Below are 19678 nucleotides of genomic sequence, written 5' to 3' on the forward strand. Positions count from 1 at the left end.
GAGAGGGAACGTTTTATGTAAGAGAATTATTCTTTTTTGCAATACAAGACTGTTTATCATTTAATCAACTCCTATTTTGGTACCTAGCCTTGTCAGTTTATCTCTTGGTAATGAAGTGTGAAGTCTATTTTTGTTTTTTTTTTGTTCTTCAATCAATGAAAGCGGCTTTCATTCATAAAATATTGCTAAAAATAATCTTGTTATTGCTAGACATTTTTTTAAATAAACGTAAACATCTTTTTAAATATTATTTTACCAGTGATATCGACTACGTATCGTATGTCGGGCCGTTTTTCGCATCTTATAATTTTTTAGTGATTTAAGGCGCATCAGCATCTGAGGTTAATGGCGCCCAGAGCTTTCTTTCAGTGCACTGCCGTTAACACTGGAACAGTGAGCTGTAAGAAGCTCCTAGGAAGAGAAAATCTAAGGGGCCAGCAGCTGGATTCGAACCCGGGACCTCCGCGTGGGAATCCAATACGCTGTCCGCTTAGCTAATCCCTTTCTACCTTTCTTTGCTCTTTGGGAATTTTATTAAAATGGTACGGATGTTTTGTACGAGGTCTGTAAATTGAGTAATGAGACTGATTTTTTTTATTCAAAAAGAATTACAATTCTATATTGTCACCTTCAAAATAACTTCCTTCTGAAGCCACACAGCGCTGGAGACGTTTCTTCCACTCCTCATAGCAGTGCTCGAACTCCGATACTGGAATAGCCTTCAGCTGGTCGGTTACAGCCGTTTGAATGTTTTGGATTCAATTGAAAATGACCCCCATTTTTTGGAACGTGTCTTGGGTGTTTCTGAGTACGACCCAGAAACCAAGCGCCAGAGCATGGAGTGGCACACTTCAACCTCTTCAAGGCCCAAAAAAGCAAGGATGGCCGAATTCGAAGATCAAATGCATGCTGATTTGTTGTTTTCGATATCCACGGAATCGTCCAGAAAGAGTTTCTTCCTCAAGATCAAACGGTCAATCAACACTTTTACCGAGAGGTTCTTGAAAAACTTGCCTGATGTTTCTATACAAACAAACAAATTAGGGCTTTTTTTTTTGTTCACGGTTATATCTGGGTATCTGGGAACATAAATATTTCTAGAATAGTAAATTCTGGTTTAGTGCATAGAAATGGCGTAGGAGTTACAGGAATGTTCTAGTATGTAGTGACTATTCCAAAATAATGAACACAATTCTAACAAGCCTTCCCCATGCTTTGAAGTTTGAATACACTATTCTAGAAATTTGGTAACGATTGTGTTTTCCTGGTTGAACATTCACATAAATCCACCAACTGTTCACCATAAATCTCTAAATAAATAAGAATTCACAAAAATTTGTCTTCTTTTTTTTTTGTACTCGTTAAAACAATCGTAAAGCAATTTATTACCTTTGCATCGCTTTCTGCTTCGTGTTTTTAAAAAGGCGTTCTAAAATCTTTTGTAACATCTACAAAAAAAAAAACCAATTAGCTCTAATTTCCTTAGGTCTATAACACCTAACCCATTTTGTCTTTTGAAAATGTGGTTTAGGTTATGCAGTGTGCTAGATAATATCTTTCGATTGTATCAGTGGTAGCACGCATGCGTATCGTTGACTGGTGTTGGATTTTCATTCTCATTCGATCAGTTTGGTGTAGAGAATTTTAATCAGGCTTTGATGCTTAAATTCCCTAATATAAATATATAATTCCAACTTTACCCACGAACTAAACGTATAGAAACCTTAAAACAATTACTTGATTTCCTTATTTTTACAAAAATGTTTGATGATTCATTAACATTTTGTAAAACACGCATTCAGGCCATGTAACCTCCCTAACACAGTCAGCTAGTATAATGCGAGAAGGTAACGTAAATGAATGAACAATCTCTACACCAAAACTGATTAAACACTGTCTCTAATGATGGATATAAGTACGAAACCAGTCAGGGACACAATGAACATGCGTACTACGTCAGATAAAATCAGCGACATCCTATCTTTCTCTATAATTATACGATCGTATAAAATTCCAGGTATTAAACAACTTTTTCTTTTTCTTTTCCAGGGGAATGTTTGCTTCAGTGCGACGTTGCCGTAGTTTAGAAACTGGAGAAGTATTCGCTGCGAAATTCTCATCTAGAATGAGATATGGTGAAGATTGTACCAAAGAAATACATCACGAGATAGCATTACTGTCCCTCTGTTCTCCATCGCCGCGTATCATTAGACTTCATGATGTTTTCCAAACGCCGCATATGTTCATCATAGTAATGGAATTGTAAGTAGCACATCGCTAATTGTTATTTTATAGCGTAAGTCTCAAATATGTATGGCCTATGAGTTGTTAGCTGTACATGAGGTTGTTGTCGATGAGTACAGCCACGAAATAGGCTGTAGCGGAATATTGTGATTTGATTAGGAAGTATGAAGGGCTGATTAGAATAAAAGATAATATTATTGACTAAGAGTTTAGTGGCTAGCATTAACACTAACTTAGCAAAGAGCGTAAATTACGATAACTTATCATGTTAAACTGGAGCGCACACTATTACTAAAAGAATTGGTTAAACTGAATGACGAATAGAGTAACGTCGTGAAGAGAATGCAAGAATGAATCTTCAGTGAGTGAATGCAATGCACTGAATGCGATTGAGTGTATGCACTGCCTTAATCTACAATGAGTGAATGCAATGCCTGTATGCGATTGGGTGTATTGCACTGCCTTAATCTTCAGTGAGTGAATGAAATGCCTGTATGCGATTGAGTGTATTGCACTGCCTTAATCTACAATGAGTGAGTGAAATGCCTGAATGCGATTGAGTGTATTGCACTGCCTTAATCTTCAGTGAGTGAATGCAATGCCTGAATGCGATTGAGTGTATTGCACTGCCTTAATCTTTAGTGAGTGAATGCAATGCCTGTATGCGATTGAGTGTATTGCACTGCCTTAATCTTCAGTGAGTAAATGCAATGCCTGAATGCTATTGAGTGTATCCACTGCCTTAAACTTCAGTGAGTAAATGCAATGCACTGAATGCGATTGAGTGTATTTCACTGCCTTAATCTTCAGTGAGTGAATGCAATGCACTGAATGCGATTGAGTGAATTGCACTGCCTTAATCTTCAATGAGTGAATGAAATGCCTGAATGCGATTGAGTGTATTGCACTGCCTTGATCTTCAGTGAGTGAATGCAATGCCTGTATGCGATTGAGTGTATTGCACTGCCTTAATCTTCAGTGAGTGAATGCAATGCACTGAATGCGATTGAGTGTGTGCACTGCATGAACGTGATTAAGTTATATGCGCCTTATTCTTCCCCAAAGACCTCAACATCCCATTCGTGCCGCAACTCGCCAAGACGGAATATCACAAGTTCCATAATATTCTCTCTAATTGCTTTAATACATTCTCTCGTCTCCTTTGTCATACCTGACAACCCACCACTCCGACTTGTGGTCTCAAGACTTACTTGAGGTCCAAAGATCGTCGTCAGTATCGATATCCTGTAGAGTACTACCGCGGGGTAGTTTCTCTCCTCCTGCTCTTCACACTCTATTTACGTTACCATCAAATTTTCTTATTCTAAAATATATTTCATCCAGATTGTTAATTGCTAAATACATAATAATTAATTAATTTTTAAGTTAAGAACTTGTCTAAGTATATATAATATTAAACCAATAAATTTATTTTAGAGTAGTAAATTACTTTAATGTACAAATGGTATTTATAAAATTATCTTTCAAAAAAATTAAGGGAACGCGAATTTATTATGAACAAGGAGAGAGGAGCTGTGTGGTAGCCACACAGCAGTAACGTAACATTATTTATCAAAATTAGGATGTATTAACAAGATTTCGAGACGTGATGTTGACCTTTAACCTTATCACACAGGTTTTTACCCATTCACATATTTATCAAAGAAGAACACATAGTACAAAATGGTTAAAGATGTGAACTCATCATTCTTAACTTTAACCAGAATTTTTTTATTAAATTTAATTTTTTTTTTTTTGTTTTATTGGATCTGTTTTCTTGGTTGATGAACGAGGAAGGTGAGAAAAATATCCTGTGGTTATAGCCAGTTAACAGGTTCGCCCAGGAATTCATCTTGAAAGGTCACATAGCGTGTTCTTAAAATGAACTTATAAGATAGACAGTAAGTTATTTGTGTGACGTATGTAGATGTTTATGTGCGCGTTAGAATGAGCAACAAAATAAATTAAAGAGAACATATTATCGTTAACATTTTTCTTTGTAGGATCTCAAAAAAAATATATATTTATATATTTGAGAGTATCTAAAAATTAAAATTACTGCTGAAATTTATGAAGACTTTAATATTTTTTAAAAAAAGATAGATTTTAATTCTTGTTTTTTTTTTAATTTAAGGCGCATCAACCACTTAGATGATTGGTGTACTAGCTTTTTTTCAGTGCACTGCCTGCCTCTGGTCAGTGTTCTCACGTTGCAGACAACACGTTCCATTATCAGACAGTGAGCTGTAAAAAGCTCCTAGACTTGCGAGACCCCGAAATAGGACTCCGGGCCAACGAAGTGTCCCGCAGAGCCTTTCCGGGCCAATAAATCTACCGCTTCGTTTCCCTTATGTCCTGAATGGCCAGGTACCCAAACCAGAAAGACCTTATTTTGGTCACTAATTTCCTTCAGGGCACCCAGACAGTCCCAAACCAGCCTTGAGTTGACCTGGTATGAACCGATAGCTTGCAGAGCCGCCCGGCTGACCGAGAAAATCACGACCTTAGAATTAGTTATTCCTCGTCCAACAATCTCAGCAGCACAGCACCTAATTGCAGCTAGCTCAGCCTGAAAAACTGTAGCTAGTTTTCCTAGGCTAACCGAAAAGCTGCATTTCGGCTTCGCCCCTTACATTCCCGCTCCAACACCCTCCTCTGTCTTGAAGCCATCTGTGTACCACATTGAATCCCCCCACAATCCAGATTTGTAAATTTCTTGAAATTGGAAACCAACTTTTTTCGAAGAAAACAGACTCTAGAAATTTAAGCGCCATATGATCGTGCGCTCCTCAGACGGTTTGAGCGGAAATCTTTTGGGCCATCTCTCCAGGAGGTGTTATATTGAGGGTTATAACAATTACGGATGTTGGACAAATTCCTCATATCTGCCTCTGTTGGATTGCTCTTCTCGGAGCAGTTGTCAGGAGATCACCGAGGATGTAGAGATCTGATTCTGCTACAGAATGAGGGGTAGGTTATAGCGTCCTTTAAAGCAGGAGTAGTCCTTCCCTTTTTCTTCAAGATCCAGTCGTTTTGGCTACCTGTATGATCTTCTCTGGTCCTTTAGCATAGGTTAATCCCTACCTTAGGAAATGCCTCCTGACTCTACCATGCTCTGTAAAGAAAAAAAATTGCATTGTTTATATCCAAATAATGGTTGCAATCAAAATTTCTTCAGATCTTTACTACAATCACCTTGACCAATCAACTTATTTCCTGTAATGAATGTCTCCCCCACAGAACAATTTGAGAGTATCTATCCGTCATCAATTCTATTTTGTATCGCAGCCATTTTTATCGTTTCCATTGATTCTGTCCAAGACAGAAAGTATCTGTAGAGATTTCCAGATATTCTCATTCATCATTTTATCCTTCAGTGTTGAGCCTCTATCCTTTCTCTCTTAATTTCATTTCTGCAAACCGAAGACGCTGTTCACCATTTGGAATCAGTACCATAGTTCGTACCCTGGACACGATTATTACTTTAATACAATTTTAGTACATTTTTCTTCCTCACTTACTTTTTTTATCTTGGCCATTTTTAAATTGCTTCAGAGTATCCTAGTGTGCACTAATTCTACTATTTTATTAATTAAAACTATTATGGAAACTTCCGGAAGTTTCTCCTTTGTAATATATCACCTTGGTCTTCACGATAGTAGTTCAGGTTACATCGCTACTTGTAAATCATTCTCGTTTCCTTGTAAGATGACTTGGACGTCATCAAACAAGAACGTGGTGTTTATATACTGATATCCGGGGGTTCAAGGTTATTCTAGGCTGTCTATTTTTTTCCCCGCTCCCAATGTCTTCAAGGTATATATTGAACAGAATAGGTGATATACTATCTTAACTAACACTATAATCTTTTAATCTTTTTTTTCAACTTTCCAGCGCTCCTGGTGGTGACATGCAGACGATAATTGATGACAATTTGGTACCATTTGAAAGTGATGTTGTCAAGTTTATACAAAATGTTGTCGAAGGCTTGGCATATCTCCATCATAGGAAAATCGCCCATCTAGATATCAAGGTCAGTTCATTTTTTAATTTATATTTTATTATATTACAAAAAAGAAAAAGTGTTTATGCTAGTTTAAATTATTTGCAGTTTCCGTAATATGATTTAGCAGGATTTCATTTTTTATTTTTTTTTGAAATGTTGGTATTTTGTGACGCCATTTAGATCTTTAATAAACTTACAAGGTCTTAGTATCATAGTGTGTTTCATCGTTGCTTTATTTTTTTAATATCTTCTTTTCTGCGATTAATGTTAGCAGTATAAAAAATATTTAAGCATTTCAAATTCGCTTTAATTAAGCCTTCATAGTATTTTATATAAATTACAGAATGTTTAATCCTTGATATGAATTTACTCATTTTCTTACTGCTTTAATGCAGTATGTTACGGCCACAAAATTTAAATTAATTTAATACTTCTTTCCATAGGAAGGTAAATGGGCGCCAGGCTAGCCTCCTGGCTAGCGTTTTATCACTTGGTACTTGTTAGAAAAGGAAATCAGTACCTTCTAATGTAATGGGTACTTACCAAATAAGCCTCCAGGTAAGCACAGGTGAGATGGGCGGATCCAAGCACTTACACAGCCAAAGTTAAAGCACAGTGTCTATTTACAGCGATGGTACAGAAATATTTACAAGCATATATACATCGAAATACTTACAATAACATAGATATGTACAAGCCTCAGAACATATGTACAAGAAGTAAGAGTAATGCTAGACAGCCTCAGTTGTAAACCATTTACAATATCATAAAAGATAAAGTAATAATAACATAACAAAAGTAAGACTTTCAAGCAAGGATAAACAGAAATAAAAAGAAAATGAAAATTTTAAGCACACGTTCTGGAGACGAGAGAGAAGGTAATAATAGTTTTAGTCAGGTTACGCTAGAGGCGCTAGCTGCCAACCTACACGGTTACAATGTGACAATTATATATGGTTATCAGAATAATTAAAATGTTTTCTGTTTAAACATTGAAACCAATGCATCCGTCAAGTTCATTCCCAATTTCGAGTTCTAGGGATTATTAGATCAGTGATATTTTATTAGCTTCTCCTTATTCTATTACAAATATTCGTTTTGAGGTGCCCCCCAAAATCCGAAGAAGTAGTTTTTTACTAATTGTTCACTGAGTCTGAATCTGTTTGTATCCATTTTAAACAAGAAAAATCGCAGATCGTTCAAATTTGATATTTAGGTTAGGTGTGCCATCAGAGGATGCCGCAATAAGATTTTGGACAAAATTCGTCAATCATGCAATTAAGGGCAGTTTTGGGAACTGGGGTATAGCCAGACATCCCTCTAAAATGAGCCATTAATCTTGATTGTTCCATTTTTCCACCTATATAATACAAGATTCAAATTTGGAACTAATTTTTTATAAAATATAAAAGCAAAATAAGTATTTTGAGATTTTCATATATTTTTTTTCTGTTCGTTACTGGTTTTCATCCACTCAGCGGTACTAACCAAATTTTCAGTATCCAACGTTTTTGGATCATCCTGAAGTTTTGGATTAGAGCCGTCTGCTAACCATTCAGTAGATAATTTTTATTTTGCTGAGAAATAAATTCATTAATTAAATTATCATTAATTTAATTAAATTTAAAAAAAAAAAAAAAAGAATAACGACGTCTCAACTATTTGAAAACTTTTAACTTCTTCATTTTCATAATAGTCTCAACCTTACTTAACAAATTAACACACAGATAAAAATCTCTTTATCTAACAATTAAAATAGAATTGCATTAAACATTCCTATATCGTGCCTAATAAGATAGGAAGATGGTACGAAATAAATGCATATGTATGTATTTAAACTATTTCAAGAATGCAGTATAATGTGCATTCTATTCTGACACCATCTAGACCTGATATTTTTATTAATGCATGTTTAGCTTTTTTCTTTTTCTTTTTTAGCTTTTTTTCTGTGGGAATCATATTTTAATTCATGTACAGGTTTTTATTTATTTATTTATTTTTTTAATTCCTCAAAATCTTTGATAATGAAAGTATTGAGATAGCGTTGGATTTTTAGTTTATTTCTCAGGAAATAAAAAAACAAAAAACAGATTTTTAAAAATATTCTGTAAGTGCGTGTGTTCACTATATTCGAAGACGACGGTATAGAAACGGCCTTCAGATCGGAAATCTGGAAATAAGATACATTAGCCAACCAAAATGACTTCTTGCATCCCATTCGTACAGCAACTCACCAAGACGAAATTGTCACAAGTTCCATTCAACTCTCTCTATTTTCTTTAATCCTCTAGTACAGTCACTCGCCTCTACTATAATTTCTTGACAATCCACCACGCCCGCCGACTGAATCGTCAGTGGGAGGACTTCCTTGAATTCAGGAAATCATCTTCATCATCGATATCCTGTGCTATCACTGGTTTAGTTTCCTTCCTCCTGCTCTTCACGCACCATTTACATCATCACCGCTATCACTCATTGCCTATATTTATGTACGAATTGCTAATTACTAAGTATCAAAAGAAAAGCAATGTATTTTGAAGAGAGAGGGGGATAGGTTAATTCTAAAATGCTCTTTAGAGAAACAGGCAGCCAACTAACACCTAATGTTACATAAATCGTTAAAAACACTTGACATATTCTAAAGAAATATAATTGTATTTTAATCAAGATTGCTATATATAGATCAAACAATAAACCTTTAATAACTGGAATGTCCCTTTAAACTGTAAACAATGTATTAACAAGAAATTAGTTTTATTGTTCATTTATCTAATATAATTATACAATAAATAACAATAAACTATATTAGGTTTGTATACACATATACAGAAAACTGAAACACAACATTTCCTGGAATAACATTCACATACAATTTAACTGCACTTAAATATTTATCTAAGTGGTAGTATTTAAATGCTATCCTTTTACCAGTTATGGTATTGTTATCCTATTAAATAGCCACCAAGCGGTAATAGTTCCAACATTTATGGTTGAGGGGGCTGTGTTTGTTTATAGAAAACTGTAAACATTGCCTAACCGTTATTGTCGGCATTATTTTTCATTCTAAAATGAACATAAGATTTAATATAAGGAAATCAGGTATTCTGTAAAACACATGTTTATATTCATCAAATTGTGATACATTTTAGACTAGCTGCATTAGCCATCATAAACAGTTCTAGTTCTAGGAATGTCCATGATCTTTTAAGAATTTAATTAAAACTTCTTGAGTTCTGTCTACTTTACAGTTAAGCATGAGGAATTGTACTGGCTGTTTTAATAAGGAATAAATACTACATTATTTACCAGCAAGATGTAGCTATTTGTAAATTATTGACTAACCTAAACAGTCTTCACTCTAATTTGAGGACGGTAAAAACTTTTAACAACAACTTAGAATTCGGAATATTCCAGAAAGCCCAGGTCCACTGACACTATTATACACAACAGTTCCTACCATCCTATTCAACATAAACTAATCACTCTCAGACACCTGACAGATTGAATACTAAACCTCTAGTACTAACCAACTTTGAGTAGGAACTCAACATTATTTGCACAATATCCACAAATAACAGTTATACCTCCAACATTATTAATAAACTCCCAAATAGAAACAAACATTGCCCAATCAAGGGTCAAAACAATAACCTACCCAACATATTCGATACTTTTACTTATATCGTAAACGAGTCGTACGAACTATGAACCTTTCCAAGAAACTAGGCCTCCAAAACCGCGCTTGGGACCAACAATCAACTGGATATGTGCATATACTCGAAACAAATAACTCTTATGACAGCAGCGGTGTTTAAAAATTAGCTCTGAATTTTGATAGTACCTATAATTTGGCTAGCACGGAAAAAAAGAAAAATTAAAGACAATAAATAAAACACAGCAAAACAGACTAATCTTACGCTAACCACCTATCAAATACAGTCACCCAATTTGGACAGACATCTTAGAAGAATAAAAATAAATAGAACAGAAACCCATTGAAATGCCTTGTTTTAAAAAAAGAAGTAAAACTGCGGAAAACATAAACAATGCAGGTAATAAAATTATTGACAATTTTCAAGGCGAAGAATCCGATGCAACCGTCTGGAACGGCACCCAGTAGCAGCGGGACTGGACGATACTCCCTTTTTTACATACATTAAGTAAGGAAACACTTCAATAAATAAAAGGTATATTCAAGGAGCCCACATTGTACTGCGATGTACGTATATATATATTGGACCGGTTCTTTTTGCTAAGTACAATGCCACATAGAGTTGTCGTGACAATCGTATCTGATGTTATTCTGCCATTAAGGCCCGACTATAACATGTACAAGTTATGCTGCAGCCTTTATTCTTATATAAAAGAATACTTTAAGGTAATTTTATTGAGGTTCTGCATGCAAAATATTGTTAGTGGAGCGGCGGGAGAGGGTAGGAAATATGTAAACTAAGGCAATAGGCCTTCCAGTATAATTAGAAATCATTCTCTGGAATCAGTAATTTTCTCCTTAAAATTCTGTTTTGAATTTCAAAGAACGTTCATAAATTTAGAATTTATGATTCCTCTCCCCCCCCAAAAAAAAGAAATGCATTAAAAATTCTAAGTGTTGGCGAGAGGGAATCAGAATTTATTTAAGAAAATGTCTAGTTTTGCGAATGATGTTGAGTTCTCACTCATAGTTGGTCAGTACAAGAGGTTTAGTTTTCGATCAGTCAGGTGTCTGAAAGTGAGTAGTTTATGTTGAATAGAATGGTAGGAACTGTTATGTATAATAGTGTCAGTGGACGTGGGCTTTCTGGAATATTCCGAATTCTAAGTTGTTGTTACAAGTTTTTACCGTCCTCAAATTCGTGTGATTAGAGTGAAGACTGTTTAGGTTAGTCAATAATTTACAAATGGCTACATCTTGCTGGTAAATAATGTAGTATTTATTCCTTATTAAAACAGTGAATACAATTCCTCGTGCTTAACAGTGAAGTATTCAGAACTCAAGAAGTTTTAATTAAACTCTTAAAAGATCATGGACATTCCTAGAACTAAGAACTGAACTAGTTTATGATGAGTAATGTAGCTAGTCTAAAGTGTATCACAATTTGATGAATATAAACATGTGTTTTACAGAATACCTGGTTTCCTTACTTAAATCTTATGTTCATTTTTTAGAATGAAAAATAATGCCGACAATAACGGTTAGACATTTACAGTTTTCTGTAGACAACACAATAATTCGAAGTTGTTGTCTCTTATAGTAAGTGTGATATCCAGGAAGTCCTCAGGATATCCAGTTTTTTTTTAATCCTCAAATTCAAGACAGAAAAGACTATAGTCCTAACCAGCTTGACAACAATCTTTCGAAGGTGCTTGACAGACGTTCGCATTTTTCCATAAGCCAAGCCTGTTGGTATAAAATCACCCTGGGCAAGATTTGGAGCGCATAAATTCCTGTCGCATCCAGTTTCCTTCCAATCCTAAAGTCCTTTGTCAAAATCAAGAACCCTTCTTCGTGATTATCGTAATCCCTCCCCTCGTTCAGAGACTATCCACTAACCCTCAGTCACCAAGCCAATTGAAACGCGCCAACTGTTGTCCCGCGACCATCTCCAAGCCAGTGCGATATAAATAGTGCTAAGGAGTATCACCACTGGTACATACATCCTCGTCATGTCTCCCATATCATGTTCCCATCAGTAATCGCCTGTATTAAAAAAATAAAAGATAAACAGCGAGAACTTCGCAGAAGATATCTATTTCAACAACAAATCTTTTAAAGTCTAGGAATAAATATAGAAATAAGATCCGTGGGAATAAAACAGATTATAGAAAAATAAAATTATAACTAAACTATATTTCAAAGATGATAGTCTGAATAAAAGAAATACTTTAATAAAGCTTACTAATTATATTTGCGCGAGTAGTGAGACAAATATATTTTACAGTCTGTAGTGTCAGTATTAACTACCGTACACTGTACACAAAGTATAGTGATGTGATACAAAGGTGATTGTGTAGGTGTTGATTTGTGGTCGGCTTTCATTATGGTCCATACAGGTAGATACATCTTTGCCCAGCTTTCTCTGTCTCTCTTAACGCAATTACATTTAATTTAAGTCGGCCATTTTTGTTTTTGATTTTTATTGTTTCTATTTATCGAGATAATAGTTCAGTATGTTCTCCTGTATAGTGTTAACAAATGTTTTATTTTATTTTTTTTCTTTGGGACATTTATGGCTTTATTTCTAACCTTATTGGCCCCTGTAAATGTACTTTGATAAGTTCATTTTATAAGTTTTAATGTGATACAAGTCTGGTTAGATGCTGACGAACCGAGCATTTCTTGATTTGCAAAAAAAAAATCTTTTATTCATATGACAGCATATTTACGGTGACCATTATTTTTGTATCAAAAAACAGGACAAGGAGCAAAAAAAAACCTATAAAAAATATTAATACGTTTATTAACACGAGATCGGTTATTACAAAACAATAACCATATACTAGTATAGGTTAGTTTAGTTATTAGTTTTTACATGACGTTTAGCGATCAATGTTTACACTAGTCGACTAGTCTATTCTATCGGTAAAACAGGTTGCGATTTACGCTATAGGTTCGTCCAAAGTTAATGTACACAGAAAAATTTTTTCTAAACGATTATTTGCGAAATTAATTATTGTACACTTATACTATATTTTTACATTCAAAAATTAAATTTGAGTATAATTTAAATTTCATTGAAAAACAGTATAAATAAATAAAAAACAGGACATTTATGCTTGAAAAAAAAAAAGAAAGGACAGCGTCTTAAAAACCAGTACTGTCCTGCCAAAAACAGTACGAATGGTCACCGTAAGCATATTCTGTTAGTTTCTGATCTGGTTAGATAAAGTCCCTTTTTGATCGGGGCTGTCCCCTTTAGAAAAAAGGGGCCATTCATGCAACCCTAACTAGTTCGCCATTTTGTTTAATGCTAAAAATGTTAATTTAAGCAAAATTTCAAGATTCCCTATATGACCAATGAAATGGTTGTATGGTAACAGTAAAAAGTTGGTACAATCTAAATTAAAATTAAAAATTAACACTCATAGTGCTGATAGACGTGTGTAATTTTTTTTTTTAAAAAAGGCGTCTACATCTAAACTTTTCAAAATACAAACATCTGCACCATTTCTAAAATACGTAGCTATATTTTCTAGAAGGAGTTGACGTTTAAATTATTCGCCCCCCCCATACACAAATTGCTGCTAGATAATCTATACGTAATTATAATACTAGAAATCCTTGTAAACCAATTTCTGTTCACTTACCTAAAAAAAAACAAACATCATGTCTAACTACTTCCTTATATATTTTGCTTTAATGAAATCAAATTTCAACGTTTATTGACTTACTTAATTTACTTTTCCATTAGTAATAATTGTTTAAGTAAACATTCTCTTTCCTCAATGTTTCAAAAAAACAAACAAATGTAATCCCTTAGCGGTACCAATAAAAACAAACAAAGTAATCACTTAGCGGTACCAATAAAAACAAACAAATGTAATCACTTAGCGGTACCAATAAAAACAAACAAAAAATGCTACTCTAATTGGTAATTTTTGTATTTCTAGGTCTTGTCATTCTTAGATTGTAATTTTCAGAGTAAGGAAATCTAAAAATTAGCTTCTTATCAGGGCTGGCATTTAATGTTCCTCTACCTTATTGGTAGCCATAATAATTTTCATTTCTTATTAATTAATTTGCTAAGTCCGTAGATTGTTCCAAGCTAGTAAATTATTATTATTTTTTTATTACATTTAATTTAACCTTCATTAAATGAAACCTACGGACGTTTACAAAGTTTTAAAAATTCTGGGATATACTTTCAACATCTGCTGTTTACAACAGGTGTTTTCGATGTTTATTACAAAAATAATTATTATTAGAATACAACCTTTTAGCTAATGCTATTAATTTATTTTTTTTATTTAATTACTTGTAAGAGAAATTATTGTCAATTATATCAAGTGAATTCGGAAGCCAATGAACGCCTCAGCTGTTGAAGTACCTTAAATTTAAATTTCTATCGTCTTCTATATATTATACTAGTCATAACAAAAAAAAGATTTCCAATATTTCTTCATAATATCTTTTAGCATTGTTGTTGCACAGTCTGCTATATACAAGTGTTTGAACTCAGCATCAAATGAGTCATCTCAGTTGTAATCCGGACAAAGACTTTGCAAACATCCATTTTATTTTTCTAAAAAATATAAAATAGAAGATACGTCAAAACAGAACGCTTGAAACTATTACTTAGATACATATTTTTTATTTTTGTTTTATAAAACAACGTGCAAAACACGTGGTGAGTAAACAACCTGGAGGGTTATCTAAGGATACGAGTGTCCAGTAAGATTGTGCGGATGACTCAGCCTGACGTGGGTAGTGACCATCCCACGGGAGTGGTCAGAGCACAGGAAGTTTTACAAAGCCTTATATCAGCACCCTTTTTTTTTTTTAATGTCTTTTTTGTTTACATTTTATTTTCAAATTTTTATGTCGTAACTGAGTGAAAAACAATACTTACAGGGAAAACTGTAGAAAGCGAGATCTTAATAATTCTAAAAACGTATCTGTTGATATTTATCAATTGCTAGCTTTTTAACCAGTCACGGTAGCTAAATTTTCATTTAGTAATTAGCACTGATAAAGAGCTCAGAAATAGATTACGTGAGGTCTAAATATGAGGGTACAAAGCTTTGTTGCTATTATGGTCTCTCTTCATTACGCATTGCCGTTGCTGCCATCTGGGAGCGGGGGGTGAAACCTAAATCAGTAATAAATTGTATTTCTTTAAGTAAATGTTTATAGTATTTACATTCTATGCATTAAATAATATATTTACCTTAATACAGAAAGCGCTGTGTAGTACTTACTTTGTTAAGTTTATTTACCGTAATTAGAGTATAAGTATTTATAAAAATAATATTTACAATGCTACCTTCCCGTGTGGTGACTTTGTAGGCTCCATCTATAGATGGTTTGGCTAACCAACCATCAGTATCGCTTCTCGGCCTTTTGGCTAAGATCAAAGTGTAGTATCTGTTCTTATCAGCTTAATCTCTGGTATGGTCTCCATAGGGGACCCAGAAGATTAAACTGATTTTTGGAAAATGACGGAGTGCTAGGGGCTTGCTCCACCTCTGTCGCGGGTTGACCCGGTATTGCAGTACCTCCGGGAACGGCCCACCCTAAAACATAATGAATGAAATAACAGTCTACTAAAGTTGTGCTATTAATTGAGGTATTTAAAGTAAACAACTAATCACTAAGTCTGATCAAAATATAGTATGTAATATACTCTCAAATCAAAAGACTACAATGCCCTAAGTACCTGGATCAATCCTTGATGACTTAGCGTAGATCTTTTCGTACGTACGAAATCATCTTGTTTACCGAGTTAATGATTGAATTATATTAGATAAAAGCAATACCATACTAAATCTAAACAGTAACTACTCCTGCTACATGTTAGTGGTGTAGAACATGAATTTGATTGACCGCAAATTATTGTCCTGACAGATTGAAATTTTCATGGGTGCTCCAAATTATTCTTTCGCTAGTATGACAAAAATGTAAGGTAATTTGATTTTCAATTATATCCAGCGTCCCGATTAATATACTTTTTTAAATATATGCGATAACTTGATAAGTGTGCTCTATTCACCTACCAAGTAAGTGGTCGGTCATAGGAGATATGTGAATTCAATACTTAACTGCCATCTAGGCGCAGACACTAGAACTAACGCTAATTATTTCATAATTATTGGATAATAATATTTTACTCATTAGTTTTAATTACTTATCTCCTATTTAAATGAAAAAAACTCAGTTAATAAATAGGAAATTTTACTCGATTTGTGGTTTTATATTTTCAAGATTCTTTGAACCGCAAATACAAGTATTTACAATTCTATAAATGACAATTAGCAAATGAGTAAATGTTTTTGTGGTAAAAATTGCACACTTTTTATTAGTGTAGGCATATGTACGAAAAAAATTATCGTAAGTATTTGTAAAAAAATATTTCCGATTCTACCTTCCCGTGTGGAGATTTTGTTAGCTCCATCTATAGATAGTTTGGCTAACCAACCATCAGTATCGCTTCTCGGCCTTTTGGCTAAGATCAAAGTGTAGTATCTGTTCTTATCAGCTTAATCTCTGGTACGGTCTCCATAGGGGACCCAGAAGATTAAACTGATTTTTGGAAAATGACGGAGTGCTAGGGGCTTGCTCCACCTCTGTCGCGGGTTGACCCGGTATTGCAGTACCTCCGGGAACGGCCCACCCTAAAACATAATGAATGAAATAACAGTCTACTAAAGTTGTGCTATTAAATGAGGTATTTAAAGTAAACAACTAATCACTAAGTCTGATCAAAATATAGTATGTAATATACTCTCAAATCAAAAGACTACAATGCCTTAAGTACCTGGATCAATCCTTGATGACTTAGCGTAGATCTTTTCGTACGTACGAAATCATCTTGTTTACCGAGTTAATGATTGAATTATATTAGATAAAACAATACCATACTAAATCTAAACAGTAACTACTACGCGCCAAGCAATGCCTAACAGATACGTTGAGGTACTTGTATATTTTTAACATGACCCCGAACAAACACTTACAACTGCTACATGTTAGTGATGTAGAACATGAATTTGATTGACCGCAAATTATTGTCCTGACAGATTGAAATTTTCACGGGTGCTCCAAATTATTCTTTCGCTAGTATGACAAAAATGTAAGGTAATTTGATTTTCAGTTATATCCAGCGTCCCGATTAATATACTTTTTTAATTGTTTGCGATAACTTGATAAGGTTTAGAATAGTGCACTGTATTCACCTACCAAGTAAGTGGTCGGAGATTGGAGTGGTAAAAATGTGAATTCAATACTTAACTGCTATCTAGGCGCAGACGGTAGAACTAACACTAATTATTCACTAACTTATTAGATTATTACCATTTTACCGTACAATTTTATTTACTTATCTTCTATTTAAATGATAAAAAAGAAAAAATTTAGTTAATAAATACGAAATTTTGCTCGATCTGTGGTTTTAATATTTTCCAGATTTCTTGTACAGCTTAAGCCTAATAAAAGTATTTACAATTCTATGAATGATAATTAGAAATTAAATTAATGTTTTAAGGTAAAGATGACACAGTTTTTATTAGTGTAGACATTTTTACAAAAATATTCAGCGTAAGTATTTTTAGAAAATATTTACAATGCTACCTTCCCGTGTGGAGACTTTGTAGGCTCCATCTATAGATGGTTTGGCTAACCGACTACGAGTATCGCTTCTCGGCCTTTTGGCTAAGATCAAAGTGTAGTATCTGTTCTTATCAGCTTAATCTCTGGTACGGTCTCCATAGGGGACCCAGAAGATTAAACTGATTTTTGGAAAATGACGGAGTGCTAGGGGCTTGCTCCACCTCTGTCGCGGGTTGACCCGGTATTGCAGTACCTCCGGGAACGGCCCACCTTAATAATCGTGAAATCAAATTTTTAATAATAATAATATAGTTATTATATTATATCAACCAGAACGTATACAGTATATATCTTCTAGGGATGCCGTGTTCAAATCGAAAAATTGCACAATTGGTATATTAAGATCACATATTATTTACTTATAGTAGAAGAAGTACATATATCGTTACAATAGTGTTATACGAACAAATATGCAAAGTAAACAGGCAAGAAAGAATAAATAATATATTTAAAAAAAATCTATAATAACAAAATCATATTTAATATTTATGTTGTTAAACCTTTCAACGAACAAAAACATACATAGCCGACCCATGAATAGAGCATGCACTAAAACTGATTTTTCAGGTTCAAAGAACCCAAATAATGCTTCTTTTTTTTTGTGAAATCTGGGTTCGTAAATTTGACTCGATGGCAATATCTTCTTTCTGTGAGTTATTAAAATTGATAAAAGACAATTTTCTTTGATCTTGAATACTCGATAAAAAAAACATTCTTAATATTACTCACACATTAGTGATGGGGATTAGAATTAGCAACAAATTATTGTCTTGACAGATTAAAATTTGTTTGGGTGCGCATCATTATTCTTTTGCTAGAAAGTACTGAATTGTACGATAATTTGACTTTCAAGGATTCCCGATTGTTGTATATTTTTTAAAAGTTTCTGATAAATTGAAGTATGGAACTGTGGGTTGTATTCACCTACCAAGTAAGTGGTCGGAGATTGGAGTGGTACAAATGTGAATTCAGCTCTTAACTGCCATCTAGGCGCAGACGCTAGAACTAACGCTAATTATTTAATAACTTATTAGGTTATTACTATTTTACCGATTGATAATAATGATTTTTAAATTGAGCAAATATTTTTAAGGTAAAAATTGCATAGTTTTTTATTAGTGAAGACATATTTCCAAAACAATTCAGCGTAAGTATTTATAAAAAAATATTTTCAATACTACCTTCCCGTGTGGAGACTAGGTCGGCTCTATCTATAGATGGTTTGGCTAACCAATCATCAGTATCGCTTCTCGGCCTTTTGGCTAAGATCAAAGTGTAGTATCTGTTCTTATCAGCTTAATCTCTGGTACGGTCTCCATAGGGGACCCAGAAGATTAAACTGATTTTTGGAAAATGACGGAGTGCTAGGGGCTTGCTCCACCTCTGTCGCGGGTTGACCCGGTATTGCAGTACCTCCGGGAACGGCCCACCTAATTTAAATCAAAAATATGTATTGAAGAAGCGTGTGTGCGACAAAAAAGTTGCTCAGGTGAATTCTTATGAATGAAGTAAGATCAGTGGTAATTTGCCTAATGATAGTGGAATAGGAACATTAGTCAGTATTAGTTGGCTATAGCATTATCTAAATCAGAATTGGTTACTGCTTCTAATTATAAGTATATTTGTACATGCATGACCGAATTATTATAAACTTGTTTTTGAACAATAAGAGGCTCTTTTTATATCTCTTTCTGGATATACTATTGGCTACAATACTAAGAAACATCGGAAGCGATAACTTAACGTGCGATACATGTTTTCTGTAAGAGGTCTTACTTTCCCTAATTGTGTATTAGTACAGTATTAAAATCCAGCACTCATCTCATTCTATAATTCATTGTCTCAGTTATATTTAACAAAATTAATCATTTGTCTAACCTTTCAAATAAATAAAATTTGCCATCTATGTTACAGGATAGGATTACATAATATGAATTATCCACGGTTATCTAGCTGATAATGTCTAGACTCTAAATCTCTTTCTTTAATTCTCTACTACAGAGTTCTCTCTGATACTGCCCACGGTCTGGGATCACCGTTAAGTGTAGTTCATGTTCTTTGCGAGCTTAGTATTTAATGGAGGTCTTATTCCTATATAATTTATT

General features: G+C 34.0%; 1 protein-coding gene and 4 non-coding genes across 7 annotated transcripts in view; all 5 read left to right on the forward strand.

The window, feature by feature from the left end:
- LOC141447257 (uncharacterized) overlaps positions 1 to 19678 on the forward strand; it is a 245541-nt gene that overhangs the window by 212969 nt on the left and 12894 nt on the right. For all 3 annotated transcript variants that reach the window (XM_074114596.1, XM_074114595.1, XM_074114597.1), the window contains 2 exons: positions 2050 to 2262; positions 6139 to 6277. In XM_074114596.1, coding sequence (XP_073970697.1) covers positions 2054 to 2262; positions 6139 to 6277 — 348 coding nt within the window. In that variant the 5' untranslated portion in view covers positions 2050 to 2053. The remainder of the gene's footprint in view (positions 1 to 2049; positions 2263 to 6138; positions 6278 to 19678) is intronic.
- Positions 15293 to 15485, forward strand: LOC141447670 (U2 spliceosomal RNA). The gene has a single exon (XR_012454511.1). It is a non-coding gene; the product is annotated as a U2 spliceosomal RNA (small nuclear RNA).
- Positions 16391 to 16583, forward strand: LOC141447672 (U2 spliceosomal RNA). Its single transcript, XR_012454512.1, has one exon. It is a non-coding gene; the product is annotated as a U2 spliceosomal RNA (small nuclear RNA).
- Positions 17596 to 17788, forward strand: LOC141447643 (U2 spliceosomal RNA). Its single transcript, XR_012454496.1, has one exon. It is a non-coding gene; the product is annotated as a U2 spliceosomal RNA (small nuclear RNA).
- Positions 18816 to 19008, forward strand: LOC141447641 (U2 spliceosomal RNA). The gene has a single exon (XR_012454494.1). It is a non-coding gene; the product is annotated as a U2 spliceosomal RNA (small nuclear RNA).

The sequence above is a fragment of the Rhodnius prolixus genome, unplaced genomic scaffold, assembly GCF_049639745.1.
Source record: "Rhodnius prolixus isolate KJV_2025 unplaced genomic scaffold, Rpr scaffold_7, whole genome shotgun sequence".
Classification (NCBI taxonomy): Eukaryota; Metazoa; Arthropoda; class Insecta; order Hemiptera; family Reduviidae; genus Rhodnius; species Rhodnius prolixus.